At 41.3% G+C, this 18,683-nt stretch overlaps 1 protein-coding gene across 3 annotated transcripts in view; it reads left to right on the top strand.

Moving 5' to 3' along the window:
• Positions 1 to 18,683, top strand: part of bin2b (bridging integrator 2b) — a 70,888-nt gene that overhangs the window by 12,383 nt on the left and 39,822 nt on the right. For all 3 annotated transcript variants that reach the window (XM_047024921.1, XM_047024919.1, XM_047024920.1), the window contains 8 exons: positions 7,618 to 7,672; positions 10,718 to 10,812; positions 12,370 to 12,465; positions 12,636 to 12,743; positions 12,849 to 12,934; positions 13,150 to 13,225; positions 13,346 to 13,428; positions 15,514 to 16,225. In XM_047024921.1, coding sequence (XP_046880877.1) covers positions 7,618 to 7,672; positions 10,718 to 10,812; positions 12,370 to 12,465; positions 12,636 to 12,743; positions 12,849 to 12,934; positions 13,150 to 13,225; positions 13,346 to 13,428; positions 15,514 to 16,225 — 1,311 coding nt within the window. The remainder of the gene's footprint in view (positions 1 to 7,617; positions 7,673 to 10,717; positions 10,813 to 12,369; positions 12,466 to 12,635; positions 12,744 to 12,848; positions 12,935 to 13,149; positions 13,226 to 13,345; positions 13,429 to 15,513; positions 16,226 to 18,683) is intronic.

Genomic DNA, 18,683 nt, shown 5'->3' with positions numbered 1-18,683 from the left:
ATCTTCTTTGGCACTCAACAGATCAACAGATTTCCCATTCCCCCCCAACACTGACACTCACGACCAGAGGTCAAAACCAAACCAATTCACCTTGGGTTACCAACGTCCCATTGTTTTGGGTTACATAATTTTAGTTGCCATTTCACACAATTCAGAAGAACAAAAATGTGTTCACTTTAAGCCTATATTTATAATATTATGAATGAAATGTGCGTTTTTTGGAAGAAAGTCGAGGTGCGACTGACTTTAACCTACTAATTAAATTTAAAGTATTGCACTAAAGTAAGTAAGTAAGACTTTATTTATATAGCACATTTCATACAGGAATTGCAGCTCAAGGTGCTTTATATAAAATCAACAAAAACAATAATACAAGTGATAAAAGTAATAGATCTCAAACATATAACAAACCAGACTAGCCGCACTCTATCTGCGGTCTCTCAAATCCGTCTTGGATCCGAGCTGCCTCGTGCAGTTTCCAAACATATAACAAACCAGACAAGCAGCACTCTATCTGCGGTCTCTCAAATCTGTCATAGACCCGAGCTGCCACTTGCAGTTTCCACACACATAACAACCCAGACAAGCCACACTCTATCTGCGGTCTCTCGAATCCGTCTTGGATTCGAGCTGCCTCGTGCAGTTTCCAAACATATAACAACCCAGACAAGCCGCACTCTATCTGCGGTCTCTCGAATCCGTCTTGGATCCGAGCTGCCTCGTGCAGTTTCCAAACAAATAACAAACCAGACAAGCCGCACTTTATCTGCGGTCTCTCGAATCCATCTTAGATCTGAGCTGCCACTTGCAGTTTCCACACACATAACAAACCAGACAAGCCGCACTCTATCTGCGGTCTCTCGAATCCGTCTTAGATCCGAGCTGCACTTGCAGTTTCCAACCATATAACAAAAAAAACATGCACTCACGCACAGTCTTTGTGGTTTCTCAATTAAAAAATTAAAAACTAAAATAAAGTAAAATTTATAATAATAATAATAATAAAAGTTACAGAATAACAAAATACAATAACTCAACAAAATTGATAAAATTTAACACATAATAGTGCAAGTCAAACACAAGCCGCAATCTTTGCGGGAATACAGAGCAAATCTATAAAAACAATAATATAACTACTACCAGTTGTAAGGCCCTTCTGAGATAAAAATTAGTTAAATGCTTTGGTAAAAAGGTAGGTTTTAAGCTGTCTTTTAAAAATGTCTAGCGTATTTGCTTCTCTGATATTTATGGGTAATTTGTTCCATAGTTTTGGGGCACAATTGGCAAAGGCAGCATCACCAATCTTCTTATGGCTGCTTCCGGCGACCTCTAATAGGCCTGCATTTGATGATCGCAGTGTTCTAGCTGGTGTGTAGTTTATAAGAGAGTTAGCAATGTAGCTAGGTCCCTGTCCGTGTAGAGCTTTGTATGTGAGGAAAAGGACCTTAAAGTCAATTCTGAAGGTAACAGGGAGCCAGTGTAAAGTAGCAAGGACAGGACTAATGTGTTCTCTCCTTTTAGTTTTGGTTAATAATCTAGCTGCAGAATTTTGAATGAGCTGTAGTCTTTCAGTGTTTTTTTTGGGAAGACCAGCGAAAAGTGTAAAAAAAGTGTTTTATATCCAGCCGGCTGGATATAAAAGCATGAATTAACTTCTCTGCATCATTTTGGTTTATGAATGGTCGTACCTTTGCTATATTCCTCAGGTGAAAGCAGTTTTGGTCACTTTATTAATGTGGGAGTTGAAATTCAAATCTGAGTCCAGGATTACACCAAGACTTGTCACCTCTGGTTTAAACCAGGGGGTTAAACTTCCCAGATTACTAGTAAGCATCTCTCTTTTGGATTTGGGGCCACATAGTAGGATTTCAGTTTTGTCTTCATTTAATTTAAGAAAGTTATCATTCATCCATTTGTTTATTGCCAACAGGCAGCTGGTAATGGAATTGATTGCCGTTGCATCGTTGGGTTCAGTGGATATACAGTGCCCTCCAAAAGTATTGGAACAGTGAGGCCAATTCCTTTATTTTTGCTGTAGACTGAAAACATTTGGGCTTGACATCAAACGATGAATGTGAAACCAGAGATCAACGTTTCAGCTTTTATTTCCAGGTATTTACATCAGGATCTGATGCACAAATTAGAAAATATCACCTTTTTGTTCGAACCCACCCATTTGTCACGTGAGCAAAAGTATTGGAACATGTGACTGACAGGTGTGTTTTGTTGCCCAGGTGTGTCCTATTACATACATTATTCAATCAATAAATACCACTGAATGTCTACACTCAGGTTCAGATTGGGTAAGATAGGTTTTGTCTATGCAGACTGTATTCAGAGGTGAAAACAACATGAAAACCAGAGCGCTGTCTTTGGGTGAAAAACAAGCAATTGTGAGTCTTAGAGAAGATGGAAAATCAATCAGAGCCATTGCAGAAACATTGGCCATAGCCAGTACAACCATTTGGAATGTCCTGAAGAAGAAGAAAACTACTGGTGTACTAAGTAACAGACGTCGAACAGGTAGACCAAGGAAAACATCAGCAGTTGATGACAGAAACATTGTGAGAGCTGTAAAGAAAGACCCTAAAACAACTGTTAGTGAGATCAGCAACAACCTCCAGATGGCAGGAGTGAAGGTATCACTATCTACTGTTCGCAGAAGACTTCATGAACAAAAGTACAAGGGCTACACCAGAAGATGCAAACCACTCATTAGCAAGAAGAATAGGAAGGCCAGGCTGGAATTTGCCAAAAAGTACAGAGATGAACCTCAAAAATTCTGGGACAAAGTTTTATGGACTGATGAGACAAAGATTAACTTTTACCAAAGTGATGGAAAGGCTAAAGTTTGGAGAAAGAAAGGAACTGCTCATGATCCCAAACACACAAGCTCATCTGTGAAACACGGTGGAGGTAATGTCATGGCTTGGGCTTGCATGGCTTCTTCTGGGACGGGCTCATTAATCTTCATTGAGGATGTAACACATGATGGCAGCAGCAAAATGAACTCGGAAGTCTACAGAAACATTTTGTCTGCCAATTTAAGGAAAGATGCAACCAAACTGATTGGCAGAGCCTTCATCATGCAGCAAGATAACGACCCAAAACACACTGCCAAAACAACAAAGGAGTTCATCAGGGGCAAGAAATGGAAGGTATTAGACTGGCCAAGTCAATCTCCAGACTTAAACCCTATAGAGCATGCATTTTACCTGCTTAAGAGGAGACTGAAGGGAGGAACCCCACAAAACAAACAACAACTGAAAGAGGCTGCAGTGAAAGCCTGGGAAAGCATCAAAAAGGAAGAATGCAAAAGTTTGGTGACGTCAATGGGTCACAGACTTGCTGCAGTTATTGAAAGCAAAGGATTTGCAACTAAATATGAAGTCTTATTCACTTAAATATGTTTTAAGTATATCTGTTCCAATACTTTTGATCACATGACAAATGGGTGGATTCAAACAAAATGTGATATTTTCTTAGTTGTGCATCAGATCCTGATGTAAATACCTGGAAATAAAAGCTGAAACGTTGATCTCTGGTCTCACGTTCATTATTTGATGTCAAGCCCAAATGTTTTCAGTCTACAGCAAAAATAAAGGAATTCGCCTCACTGTTCCAATACTTTTGGAGGGCACTGTATAATGACATCATCAAGATAGCACTGCACCCCTTTTAGGCCACTAAGAATGTTTGTCATCATCTTTTGAAATGTAGCTGCAGTACTGATACAGACCTTCATGTGTAATGAAAGTAGTTAGTCCCCTGCTCTCTTCATGTAATGTCAACTTATGGTAAGCAGATTTGAGGTCCAGGGTAGAGAACATAACAGCCCCATGCAGTTCTGACAGTATGTCCTTGATCAGCGGCAATGGGTGGCTGTCAGTGATTACAGCTTTGTTTGGCTCTCTCAAATCCACGCACATGCGTATATCAGATTTTTTTTGTGACTACAATCGGAGAGACCCACTCCGATGCATCAATTTTCTCAATGATTCCATGTTGCTCCAGGGTCCTGAGTTCCTGGGAGACAGCATCACAAACTTAGAGATGTAGACGTCTACGTTTTTGCTGTACCAGCTTCACTTCTGGTCGGACCTTCACCTTGTGTACGAAGCCCTTTGCACACCCGAATGCTATTGGAGGCTCCTGTTTCATTCCTGTTTGAAGTGGGAGTCGGGTTGGCGAAATGTTGCACACATCTTGACAGTCTCAATCTCAGATATAACCTTGTCACCTTTAAAGTGTAACTGGAGGGCAGTCACCAGGTCCATGCCCAGTATAGGTGTCCCTGTTTTCACAACAAAGAAGTCTGTCACACCACTCTTGCCATGATAAGTAGTGCTAGCTCTAAGGCAGCCTAATACATTCAGTTTCTCTCTCGAGTGTCACCAGCTGCACTTCAGGCTCCTTTAGTTTAACTGTGCTGAAATGTGCACTGTAAATATTATCTGGCAGTATAGAAACACTAGAGCCTGTATCTACTAACAATCTAACAGTACATGTTTGTTCAGTGTCTGGGACAGTTACAGTAGCAACAGTGTCAACAGAGCAACAATGTCCAACATTTAAAACAGAGAGTTCAGGCACAGTCACTTCATTAAAGGCTCTGTCACACCATAATGTTCTGGTCAAAGTTCTATGACGTGAGAGGAAACGTTGGTAATGTCCATGGTCGCTGGTATAGCGCTGGTATAGCGCCAGAAGAGCTGTGTGGACGCTGGTGACGCTGGTAATCGTCGGTGATTGTCGGAGAACGCTGGTCCAAAAATAAAGTTTTGAACATGCACAAAAGTTCTCATGGAGAACGCTGATGAACGTTTGTTGAACGTTTGACTAATTGCACGCGTTTGGCTATTGTTAGTCAGTTGTTACCCTAGCGTTACTTGGTTGTTATTCATCGTTTGCGAAAGCAAACGTTTTTTTCATTGTTTGCTTTCGTTACACGTTGTCACCACCCAGTGACACGTCCTCACGCTAGTAGTTTTCAGGGGTGTATTACTTGGTTGCTGTTACACGCTCCTCGTGCGTCAGTCCCCTATGGAGTTTCATAATTCACAAACAAACGTAACATGATTCACAAATAAATGTAACACAATTCACAAATGTATTTCATGATTCACAAATACATGCAACTCGATTCATAAATGTATTTTGTGATTCACAAATGGAACGCGATTCATAAATAAATGACCCCATTACATGTTTGCAACCTGACGAACACGAGTTACAAATCGGAGAACACGAGTTACAAATCGGAGAACACGAGTTACAAATCGTACAAACGCGAGTTACGAATCCCTGCTTTTATGTGTGGATTTTGGGAACTTTCCTGACGTGTTTAGATTCACAAATGCATTTTTTCTAAAAGATATCCTCTATAGCCTATCAGATGTCTCTTCCAATTTTAGCCAATCACATCTAGCCTGCTAAACGTTGGTCAGAAAATTTCTAATATGGGTAGACGGGCTCTGCGTTAGCCTAGGAAACACTTAACATGACTAAACATCCTGACATCCAGTCTCAAGAATATTCGATCACGTATGATCATCGGTTTAATAAGATTAACAAGCAATATTTCACCTACATGCTACCAGACGACATTGCTCGTGATCTGAAGGAGACGATGTCCGTTATTATGGCAGGTTATTGAAGTCCACAGACACGTTAATGTGATTGGCTAAAATTGGAAGAGACAATCTGACAGGCTGCAGAGAATATACTTGAAAAAAAATGCATTTGTGAATCCAAGCATGTCAGGGAAGTTCCAAAAATCCACACACAATTGCAGGGATTTGTAAGTCATGTTTGGCCGATTTGTAACTCGTGTTTGTCAGGTTGTGAACAAATGTAATGGGGTCATTTATTTGTGAATCGCGTTTACATTTGTGAATCACAAAATACATTTATGAATCGCGTTACATTTAATTGTGAATCATGTTGCGTTTGTTTGTGAATTTGAAACTAATCTAACTCCATAGTCCTACGTTAGTCACACGCCAGATGTGTCCACCTTGCCCCCTAGAACGCTCGAAATTGAACGATAAGAACTTTCAGAGAACATTAACCACAACGTAATGGTGTGACGGAGCCTTAACTGGCTGTTGAGATGGTTTACAGACATGAGAAGAGTGCCCAACCTTCCCACATGAGTTACATGTACAGACTTTAGCAGGGCAGGATTTATCGTTAGCTTTGTGATCAGCCGAACCACAACGGTAGCATAACATAGGTCCCTACATTTTCTGTGCGCCTTTGTATTGTGGTATGTTGTATTGTTTTTGATAGTTTCTATAGTACATGTAGGATAAGCATATGATTTTGGTATAAATTGTTACTTTCCCCCAAAAAAGAATAACATCCATGACTGAGATAAGTTTGCCTTTTTAGGTGTATAAATAGAAGCAACCGTTTTTTTATTAACAGCGCGTATTTAAACATAAGTATGTCCAGGGAGTACAGCGCTGTACTGAGGGAGGGCACGTCGTGCGACGGGACTTGGGAGGGGACCTGTCGAGTGACGCGTGTCTTTGGGCCCGGCTACGGCTCCGCCACCCCACGGGCCCAGGTGCAGCCGCACTTGCTGCACCCCCTATAGTTACGCCCATCTGGGCCACCAGACATAATGTCTGCCCACCTCATGCCTCTCACTCCTACCCTGTCAATATGGCACTCCAGTGCAAGGTCGTGGTACAGTCCGAGGTGCTGCGCAAGCCAGTACACCAACGAGTTGCCAACGATCCAGACGTGGGGATTTCTTCGGGTTTCCATTGTTTGATATGATAGGCTTAAAGCGGTGGAACGTCCAAAAACTGGTTTTGTGAGTATACGGCTAGAGGTAACTAAAATCTGACGTTGGATTAGTTTAAGTCACATTGGGTTGCATACATATTCAAACGTAAGCAAACGGAGCAAAACTGTTAAGATATTTTTGGTCTGTCCACTCTACTGATTCAAAAACGTGCATAACGTTTACAGTAACAAAACAGGCTTCAAAATATACTAATGAGAAGGCTAACAAGTAACACTAGCATTGTAGTATCATTGCCGCCTACGAGTATAATGCTAGCTAACTTAGCCTGGACGCTAACTAAAGCTAGCTAGCTACTGTTTTGGAAAAATAACTTGCGCTTGGGGACCGTTGGAAATATTTAGAACTCACGCGTCTAAAGGTAAATATAAGTTAATTCCCGGGCAATAGAAAACATACATTACGCAGTTACTTTCGTTTTCTAAATGTGTTGCAACGGCATACTGTACGATTGCCTATACTCGTGCATTGCTTTGTATCATTGTTCCCGTATCAAGTGCGGCATATATTCTAGTGCGGTTTATCCTCAGATTTACAAACAAACAATCCCATTCTGGTGGGGTGCGGTTTATAAAAAATGCGTCTTCTTTTCCCAAAAATACGGTACCCATCTATAATTCCATGAATTTGTGTGTGTGTGTCTGTCACCAAATCAACTAACCCACATCTTAATCACCGGCTGCATCATGGGCATTGCGCTAGTCTTTTTAATGGGAAAACTGTGTAATAAATCTTCGATTGATACCAATGTTCAAACAACTATATATAAACAACTTTGTTTATATTTTCTTTCCTACCAACAGACTGATGGGGGCAGGCTGCTAAAAGATGTACGGGCATACTTCACAGCTGTGAAAGGTAGGACCTGACGACCTCTTTATCGCTCCAAAGCAGTGGTGGCTACTGACACCAAAAATTGGGGAGGGAAGAAGGAAAACCAATCCACGGCATCATGTTATTTTACACTAACTGGCTACCTATTTCTAATTTCTCATATTCATGTTATGTTCTCATGTTCAAATGTATCAATAATCCAACTAGCAACCTAATTCAAATATACTGTATAACTAAGGTAAGGTAATGCACCCCGAAGTTTACCCCTATCTTCCATAAGGAACAATTATCATATTACAACACAAATGATGAATATAAAAAAGGGCCAGGTGAATGAGAAGGAAAGACATCTAATCACTGCAGGCTCTGGATGGAAATAAACCCTGTATGTGCATAATGTTTCACTAGAAGCCAGTCTGTCCAACAATCGGAGACGTAGCACCCAGTATGTGACAGTGGGAAATTTGAAACCCTAACAACCTCTGATTGAAAAATACAGAAACTATGGAACGACTATAAACAAAGAAAGTGTGTTATGAGTTTGGCCTGTAGGAGGGTTCCACTCACTTTACATGTTGGGAGATTAAGATGAGAACTTTATTGTCAATTACATTTACTTAAAATGGACACACCTAATTACACACCTAAAATACATAAAATACATTTTCGGCAGCAGTGTTCATGGGCTGCGGGGTTATTTTATTGTATCCTTGTTCAGATTGGCCACCCATTATTTTGCTAGGAACCTTGAGTCTCCTGCTAGATGGCAACATCTAAAATGATGAGTTAAGGGGTGGGTGGGATATTTGTAGCCCTGGTTGCCTTCTTGGTAATGGACCAAGTATGAGGTTCTGGAGTTGCAGTTGCTTGTCTTGCTGCCCTGGATGAACGCCTAGGTCAGCTTGTTCCTGTGTGTAACTTGGAGGTTCCCATACCAGCAGAAAGTGTTAAAAGGTGAGAACACTCTCAGTGAGTGACCTGTAGACCATGGTCAGGTTATGTTTGCTGGCATTGCAGCTCCTCAGTTTCCTAGGGATAGAGAGACGCTGCCTTGCCTTTTTTTCATGTGGTCTGAAAGGTGAGCTTGTCAATGATTTGTTTCGAAATATGTAAAGTGACTGACTTGCCCTAAGACAGGCCCTATGCTGCCTGCTCCCATCCTACCTCCCAGACACAGTTGCCTGATCTTAATGACATAAAGGTCAAGAAGCTGCCATCTAACCAAGTGGCAAGGTGGTCGGTGTGCTGAAATTAGGAAAGACTGGTGACATCCTGCAGGCAGGCAACCAGGGCCATGTCATCAGCACACTTTATTAGTGAGAGCTCTATTTGACCCATTTGTCAATATGGAGAATAGTTCTCTCTCTTAGGAACTCCTTGATCCACAGCACCAGGCTGCTACTGACGTTCAGGCAAGGCTTTTAACCGGTTCAAGGAAGGAAACAAAAATCAGAATAAATTTATATTTTGCTAGGAACAGAAACAAAACCAGCTTTTACTAACAATCGATACTTAGCATTCTTTACTTGGGCATATTTTAATTGGATAGCTTTCCCACAAACATAACAAAGTCCGGCAAACGTTGTAGTTTTTAGAAAATTACCTATGTTTGTTGTAGGAAACTGCTATTGTGTTTACGGGAATCATAATACATTTGTGGGATTATTACATCAACAGCTGCAGATTTGTATAACATTTGTGGATTTGTAGGATGTTACGTTTGTGGGTCTAACAGAAGGAAATCCCAACTATATTTACACAACTTCCCTTTTCATTTGCAATTCTGTCTATATCCAAAAAGTGGCCTAATCTCTTTCAAAAACGGCAGACAGGGCTAAGAACAGAGTTGTAATTATTTTGCCTGTTCCTGGATGTAGCTGGTTTGTCAGCTGTGGTTGACAACTGATATGAATAGGCTGACACCTTTGGAAGCTAGAGTTGTTTTGACCTTGTAAGTGTAACTAAATATGTATTCATCAAACAAAACAAAATCCCAAAATAACAAGACAAAAATGGTTTGAGGTTTCAGATGCTGATTCACTTAAAGCCAGATTAAGTATTATTAAGTACCAGTATTTCCTCTGTGCGAGCTAAATGTGCACCTGTATTACAGTGCATCTGGAAAGTAGGCCAAAGAGTTACGTCTTTGTTTCATCAGACCAGAGACTGTTGTTTCTCATTGTCTGAGAGTCCTTCAGGTGCCTTTTACTGAGGAGTGGTTTCCTTCTGGCCACTCCACCATACAGGCCTAATTGGTGGAGTGCTGCAGAGATGGTTTTCCTTCTTGAAGGTTCTCCTTTCTTCACAGAGCAATGCTGGAGCTCTGTTGGTGACCATTGGGTTCTTGGTCACCTTCCTGACTAAGGCCCTTCTCCCCTGATCACTCAGTTTGGCCGGGCGGCCAACTCTAGGAAGAATCAAACATCAATCAATCATCATCCATTTATGGATGATGGAGGCCACTGTGCTCATTGGGACCTTCAATGCTGCATACATTTTTCTGTACCTTTCCCCAGATCTGTGCCTCGATACAATCCTGTCTCGGAGGTCTACAGACAATTTGTTGGACTTCATGGCTTGGTTTATGCTCTGACATGCACTGTCAACTGTGAAACCGTATATAGACAGGTGTGTGTCTTTCCAAATGATGTCCACTGAATTTACCACGGGTGGACTCAATAAAGTTGTAGAAATATCAAGGATGATCAGTGGAAACAGGAAGCACCAGGGCTCAATTTTGAGTGTCATGCTAAAGGCTGTGAATATTTATTTGCATGTGATTTTTTTTATTTTTAATAGATTTGCTGAAATTCCCCAACACATTTTTTCACCTTATCATTATTGGGTATTTTGTGTTGAATTTTGAGGAAAAAAATGAATTTAATTCATTTGGGAATACGGCCGTAACATAACATGGAATAAGTGACGTGCTGTGAATACTTTCCGGATGCACTGTATACCTGTAGCAAACATTTTCTTGTAGCAACAGTCATCATGTGCTATCCCAAAGCAAAAATAATTCCATGAAAGTCTTTAATCAGCCATTTTCTTTTAATTTCTTTTCCACAGCAATGCACGAATCATCCAAGCGTCTGTCCCAGACGTTAAAGGATGTGTACGAACCAGAGTGGCAAGGAGGAGAAGACCTACCCATCATTATGGATGTAAGCTGTGGATCTCTTCTCCCTTGTTTTCTGCTTCACCGTTCATTCTTATACGGTTTGAAAAGCCAAATGCAAACCAAGACACAGGCATTTGGGGAGAAAGGCATAAATATAGGCGGAACCTGGAACTAGAATTGTTGTCTTTGAAGTTTTTACAGCCTTAAGGCCGACTTATACTACTCCGTTTTCACGGACACGCCCTCTCCGATGTGAAATGCCCTTTCCGAGCCACTCGGAGAGCTCTACGTGCACCTACTGATTTTCCTGACCGTCCGTCATTTTACGGATACCCCTTGGCTGTGATTGGTCCGTATTAAGAACCGCTTGCATCAGGGGCGGGGTTGCCGTGACAAACAAGACGAACAGAATCCTTTGACCGCCATGACTTTAAGTTTATAATTCATATTTCAGCTAAACAGTACATGTAAATCAGCATCTGAATTCAAATGTGACGAGAAATGGGCAGTGTAGTTGCTGAAAATGTGCTTATTTGCTGAAATTTGCTCTGACTTTTCGATAACCTAGCTAGCATCGCAGTGCAGCGCCACATACTCTTCTGGCAGTGAATTGTTTTCAGCACCCACAGCCTTCTGAGTACTATAAATTCAACGAATCCGTCCGACTTCGTCCGTCTGTTTGTCTGTATAAGAGTCGGAGTAGTATAATTCGGCCTTAAGGATCCCTCAATATTTGGACTACGTAGACAACGTCAGTGTCAAAATGTTCGTCTTGGTCCCGATTTGTGTTGCTTGTATCAGGATTTACGTTTCTTTGTGGCGAAAAGTGCCTTGTGTGGCAGAAGGGACCTCAGTGCTAGCCTAACACAATGTCAGTACACGTTAGCAACAACATATAGATATGCTGTTCTAGTAAGACAGACTAAGACGGTATGTCTCAGCTATATCAGCGAGACATACCGTAGTTAAAAGTCTAGGAAAGTTCGGCGTCTTGGAGCCGACCAGCTAAATACTTATTTAGCACTAGCATTGCTACCTGCATATACCTACAGCTGGCAGCTGTGTTCCATTTTGCTCCTAGATTCAGACCTAGCCCCGGTAAATTGTAGAGCTAACTCCCTACTACACTTCGGTTGTGTGGGAATCGCAGCAGCTAACAGTCGAAGGGCGTACAAAAATACAGCAGCACACCCCACAATTTCCCCAGAAATTGTACCCTCTCTAGTTTAATAGGAAATGCTCCCACACCTTGGATGACTTAGGTCGTACTGATTTCTCAGCTTTCGCCATGTGTTTCAGAACAACGTTACGGGTCTCTCCGATGGTCTTTCCTCTACCTCCGCTCTTTTTTTTTTTGCTCTGCGCTCAACTCCCCAAAAATAAATAATACTCATCTCCGCGACTTATTGAGGGGCGTACTAGTCGCGCGACAAAACAAATAGATAATAACATTTGTTGCCAACGCTTTAATAATCAAATTTGATCAATTGTATCGATTCGTTGTTGCAGCCCTACAAATTACGTTTGCATCCTAAAAAAGTGTCTCTGGTGATATCATGAGTAAAGCATTCTGGTAACACCTGATCATCATTCTGTTAAGAATGAAGATCTTCTTTGGAACGACTTTGAAGAGAAACTAGCTGACCAGATACTGCACACCATGGAGAATTATAACAGCCAGTTTCCTGAGGTCAAGGTAGGTTTATACTCTACTATTCTACACTCCTCTAATATCTATATTACTCAATATTATTACATATGTTGATTACTGTATGTCCCCTGATTGACCACTAAGATAACAATACTTTTCTATAGGAATTATAATTTTTTGCATAGACTCCTTCTTTTTATACCTTTGTCTCTCAGGAGCGCATGGCCAAACGGGGTCGCAAGCTGGTGGATTACGACTCCTCGCGCCACCACTTGGAAGCGCTCCAGAGTGCAAAAAAAAAAGACGACGGGAAAATAGCCAAGGTATTGTAACTCCAGGGTTTTTAGTACTTACATACCTAAATAGAAATTCTTTCTAGAAAGTGTCAGTAAATAAAGTTATTTTATATTGCTTTTCTGTGTGATCAGGCAGAGGAGGAGTTCAACAAAGTGCAGAGAGTCTTTGAGGAAATCAACAAAGAACTAAGAGAGGAGCTTCCGGTTCTCTATCAGAGGTAAAAGTATGCTGGTTTGAAAGCTAATAGTCAGAAAGGCTACATTCCATCAAGATCCAGGTCACCTTGTGTAACATGATGCCCATCATCCCTACCCCATCATCACCTAGAATGAAAAGATGTTACAAAACACACCTGTGCAAGGTTTGTATCCATCTAAATAGCAGTGCTATGAATTTAAGTTGATCTAAATATATTTTTGTGTGAAACATTAGCCGGATTGGATGCTATGTGACCGTATTTCAAAACATCTCCAACCTGAGGGACGTCTTCTACAAGGAGATGAGCGTGGTAAGAAAACCACCATTACAATTTTATGAACATGGATCATCTCAAGATAAGCAAGATCAAGATATTTCTATAAAATAAGCCTATAACAGAAAAGGTGATGCAGCATGTTTCTCTTTTCAGCTGAACCATGAGCTATACAATGTGATAAAGAAACTTGATTCTCAGCATTCAGGGAAAGCCTTTATCATCAAAGGCCTCAACAGGTAGGTCTGCCAAGTTCACACACCACCTTGTGGGTACTTCATAAATGGTTAAGCGTTAGGACCGAAGGTTTCTTCTGGTTAACCATCTAAAATCTTCATAAAAGTTTAGAATCTAAAGGTGAAGTTTAATTGGTTATGTAATGTTGGATAGAACGGTGGACCAGTCACTGTATCAACTCACATACTACTCTGCAATTAGCGTTAGTTTTTTGGGGAGAAATGAAAACATGTCGGGCCACAAGTTATTTGCACTCGCACAAATGCTCCTGTAAGGAGTTGGAAAGAGGGAAAGTTGGCAAATGTTTAAATTTTCGCACACAGCTTTGTGCGTCGTTTATTCAAGTAGGCCTTCAAAATCAAAAAAATTTGAACAGAAAACGTGGCTGGCTACCCACAACAGGGCTCGACATTACCTTTTGAGGCACTTGTCCTTTGGACAAGTACATTAATGTTTCAATTGTCCGGGTAAAGATTTATCATTAGATTTTTTGTGTTGACGTTTCTAGCTAGCTAGCATCGGCAGCTGTGAACTTAGCAAGCATTAGCAGCATTTTTATCGGTTAAATGTACGTAGTTATATATCAGCCAATATTCAACTATAAAGTAGACTATACACCTTTTAACAGGGCTGCCAACTCTCACGCATTGGCCGTGAAACATTCGCATTTCAACCAGTTCATACGCTCTCACACCAAGCCTTGTATTTCTCATGCTGAGAAGGCAACGCCAACCAAGTAGTCCTGTAAACAGTAATGGATGAGGCGCAGGCACACGGAGGGAAGCAACCTGTGAAAGCTCGTCTCGGGGCTATTTATCTTATTTTAGATGTGTTCTACTATCCATTAGCCTACTTGAGCAAGGCACAGTTTTCCAATGCCCTGATAGTGTAACTGAGATGACACCAGGGGCGTTTCTACACGGGGGCCTACAGGGGCCAGTGCCCCTGTAAAAATGCCCTGGGCCCTCCTGAGCTGACTTTTTTTTGCCCTACAAAAAAATCCACCTGTCCCGGACAAGCGGACAAGCCTTAATGTCGAGCCCTGCACAATGTAGCCCAAATGTCACTGCGCCCTTGAACGTGTCCAGTGAATTATGTACATGTCTGCTACACTCCCAAATATATTTTGAGATTGCACAGATTACATTTCAGGAGCATATGCGACCAAAAGGGCTGCAATTTTTAAGCCTTAACAAATTTGAAATCAAATATGAATAAGAGTAAGCCTCTCCATATGGTCATTTTATATAAACTATATTTTCATTGAATTTAAAGAAAATGTGCCATATCATGATATTAATTGTTATTAGGATATTGTAAGGCAGATTTTCTGTGTACATGTACAGCCTGAGTATCTGTAAGGTCAAGAGGTCCTGCAGCGAGGCCTCTCTGAGCAGAATATAGCACACAGCCCAGACAGTTGGAGACTGTGAGGCAAATCATGTACCAACTGGGACTTGAATGTAATTAATGACCACTTCAGCTGCTGAATGCTCTAGTGTATCAGTGTACTAACCACTGAAGACCCGTTAAGGAAGTAATTCTGTGCATTTTATATCTGTACTGTCCAACTCATGTATTTAAGCATGGCTGAGAGACAGAGTTTTCACTCATGCCATCAGTTTGTCTTGAACTGATTGTTTGATCCGGGCGCTCGACTAATAAACCAAAGTCAAACTCCTTTCCTTTGTCATGACTCCTCCCGGCCTGCCTTCTTCAGAGTAACATCCTTATCAGATATGAAAGGATCTATATGAAGATGAGATTTCAGTCATATAGAACCACCCTACTGTGAACTCAAAGCAGCACTTTATCAGTAATGCATTTAAAATAGGGCAAATATGAAAAATTGCATGGCAAGTCGTTTTAACTTGTGCCCCCCTAAATATTCTGCTTATGCCCTTATAATATTCCGTTACGGGCTACAATGTTCCTAGTAAAAAAGGTTAGTCTGGAGCCCTGTAAGCAGTTTCAAAACAAGTACATGTTATTCTAAAACCTTTTAAAATTTTGTGGAATACTTTGTGTAAAGTTTGTCTTTCACTTAGACGTAAATGTGTCTTTGTCTTTGTCTTTGTACTTTTAAGTGGGACTAAATTAAGCAAGAAGAGGAAGTCCCTGGTTATATCTGCCCCCATTCCTTGCAACACAGCCTTCCCAGCAGACCACACTTCTCTCCATACCTCCTTGGCTCCCAGTGGCAAAGATTCTGACCCATTTGCCCATCCACAAAGTATCTTGGAGGAGTTCTCTCAGGAAGTCAATGGCAGCAGCCGGGGAAGCTCTCCTCAACTCACCATGGGCATTTCTGAAATGTCAGACTTGGAGGAGCTGAGCTACATGGGTCCTGGGATGCCCAAACGCCAGTCCATGTGCGACAGTGAGAATTCCACCCCAAGTGATGGCACCAGTGAAGGTCTCAGCCACCCAGAGAGTATGGCACAGGAGGAAGACCAGGTTTATAGCCAATCTGAGGGCTTGGAGCAGGTGTATAGCCAATCTGAGGAGACCACAGATCCAAATGTGACTCCATCTAAGTTTATGGAGAGTGATATGCCAGCTTCACAGCCCAAACCAGAGAACGCAAATGTGGCTGAACCTAGGCAGATTGCCAAACTGCCACCCATACCTGCTCCTCCCATTTCCTCAAACAGACACTCCTTCCCTCCTGTGGAGGACAGCCAAGTGGGGGAACAGAAGAAGGAGGATAAGGGAGATGGGGTTTCTCAGCAACTCCCCATAGACATCAAAAGCACTGGTCATGACATTTACCTAAATCCACCTGGCTTCCTTTACAAGGTAAAGCATCTTTTTTACACACATTTAAGGGAATGTAGAAGAGTAAAAAATAATGAGCAATGCATTGATAAGTCATAATTTGTGTCAGCATTGTTTGGTGTGAAAATGGTCTGATAGCCAAAGCAGTGTTATGAGGTGGAAGTAACAGAAGGCAGCTGTCCCTTAATTAACAAAAAATAGACTACTATTCAAATTGCCCATCAATAGTGCATCATTGTTTAAGGAAGACACTACACAGTGAAAAGGACAACACTTATAATATATATATACATATCACCTAGGGGTGGGCGGTATACCGGTATGAACGCGAATACCGGAATGGCGTTGTGCCACGATATGGATTTTGCCATATCATGGATATCACGATATATTAATAAATGTATAAAGAAAAGTATTTCTGTTTGGTACAACATATATGTCAAGTGAAACAGCAAAAAAACATTTAAGCATGGACGCTGTACGCATTGTGCCAGCCAATGAAAGTAACTCCAGAGGAAGCAAACAATCATTGGAGTAAACTGCTTTTGTTGGCAAGTGTAAACAAGCGTTGGATGTCTGGAAATAACGCCATCGGGGTTGATTTGCCAGACGAAGAAGAATTGGTTGAAAAAGGGGGGCCTCTTTTGTCGTTTGGAAATGGTTTGGTTTCAAGTTATCCGACATTGACCAACAAACATTACTCTGTAAGTTGTGTTGTTGAATTGTGCTAGCCAAAAGTGGAAACACTAGCAATCTTTTTCACCACCTGAAGGCCATGCATGTGCACGAATATCTACCAGAATGCATTTAACAAATACCCTGAGCAGCAGACCAATTCCCAAAATGTCCACAAGCCAGACCCATCAAAGCATCATTTGTTACTGGTATTTCCTATGACAAAAAGAGCAAGAAGTGGAATGAAATAACGAGTGCAACTAGAGAGGGTACAATTTCTGGGGAAATTGTAGGGTGTGCTTGCTTGCCTCTGTTGCAGGTGGGTCTGTCTATTAACTAATTTCTACAACTAATATTTTTGTATATTTTATATAAAAATGTTTACTTATTATTTAAGAAGATTCCATAGATTTAAAAGCATACAATTGTTGCTGCACATTTACAATTCAAAATACAAAAGTGTAGAATGAAACGGTTGTCTTCTCATTTCCCCTGCAAGAGGGAATAGTGATAAGCTATAGCAGCCTGAGTTGAAAAGTTGGATCAAACGAAGATATTGGACAATCCAGTGTAAAAACGGTCTTAACCTCTATGATTTAAACGTCACCTTACATTTTTCCCTTGTAGTGATATTTTCAAGCATTTAGGCCGAATCCCAATGCTCCCCCTTACCCCTTCCCCCTTCCCCTTAATTTACCCCAAGCCCTTGGCCCTCGAAAGTAAGGGGTAAGGGCTACATAGCCCTAGGAAATGGGACACCACTTGGTTACAGGTACGTCATCTAGCACGTATCGATATCTCCAAAGCAAGTAGTGTTATGCACTGATATTAAACGAAATTCGCTGCTAATGGAGTTTACTTAGAATTGTAGACATGCTAGTCAAAGAAATGCGGGACTGTTGTGCAATTCAGAACTGTAACATTAGCGTACCAAACTAGCGATTTTTAGATGTTCATGACTGTATATAACACAAAACAAGACTGTCATAATTTTTTTATCAATTAATTAAGCCGAAAATATAACATTTATCGGACTCTCTGGATGATTTGGTCGCCATTGTTGCCGGTTGCGCAGTTTTCACATAGCCCTAGGTTTCAAGTAAGCTCCCGATCTTATTTGATTTTAAGGGGTGTATACCCCTTAGTCTTAGCCCTTCCCCTAGCTCCAAAAGAGTATTGGGACACCACTAGCTCTCACGGGAACGCGCAAAACTAAGGGGAAGGGGGAAGGGGAAGGGGTAAGGGGGAGTATTGGGATTCGGCCTTAGCCTACTCATATTGCATTCATTCATTAAGAAATCCCTTTGAAACAAGCTGAACCCCCTTTGAAACAAGCTATTCTAACAACGTTGTCACCAGCAGTATTTCAGATGGAATTGCAATTCAAACAGTACCATGTGCTAACTGAAAATATGCCCCCAAAAACGTAAATAAGCTTGACATTTATTTAGGGGGAAATGGCTAATTGAAAACAAGTTTGCTGGAAGCGATAATTGTCAGTAACAAAGCCAAATGCAACCATTTGGTCTTAGTTTAGAGCCCGGCGTGGAGAAGCTGACCCCGGTAAATTGTGCTACGAGCAAGCTAGCCAAGCTGCTGTTGCTAGCCAAACATTGCTGAGGGGATTGTTTGAATGCGCCTGAAATGAAAACTCTTCTTTTGAAAGAAGCCTGCACATATCTTGACACTGAGGCCTTGGAGAGCCCATGTCCATCTCCAAGAACCTCCAGAAAACTGCCAGTGGCATAGAAACTTAACACTGCCAGTAGTTGGGTTGCAGGGGTCAGTGCAAAGAACCTACTTG

Source organism: Hypomesus transpacificus, chromosome 9 (genome assembly GCF_021917145.1).
Source record: "Hypomesus transpacificus isolate Combined female chromosome 9, fHypTra1, whole genome shotgun sequence".
Classification (NCBI taxonomy): Eukaryota; Metazoa; Chordata; class Actinopteri; order Osmeriformes; family Osmeridae; genus Hypomesus; species Hypomesus transpacificus.
This window is presented reverse-complemented; position numbering and strand designations above follow the sequence as displayed.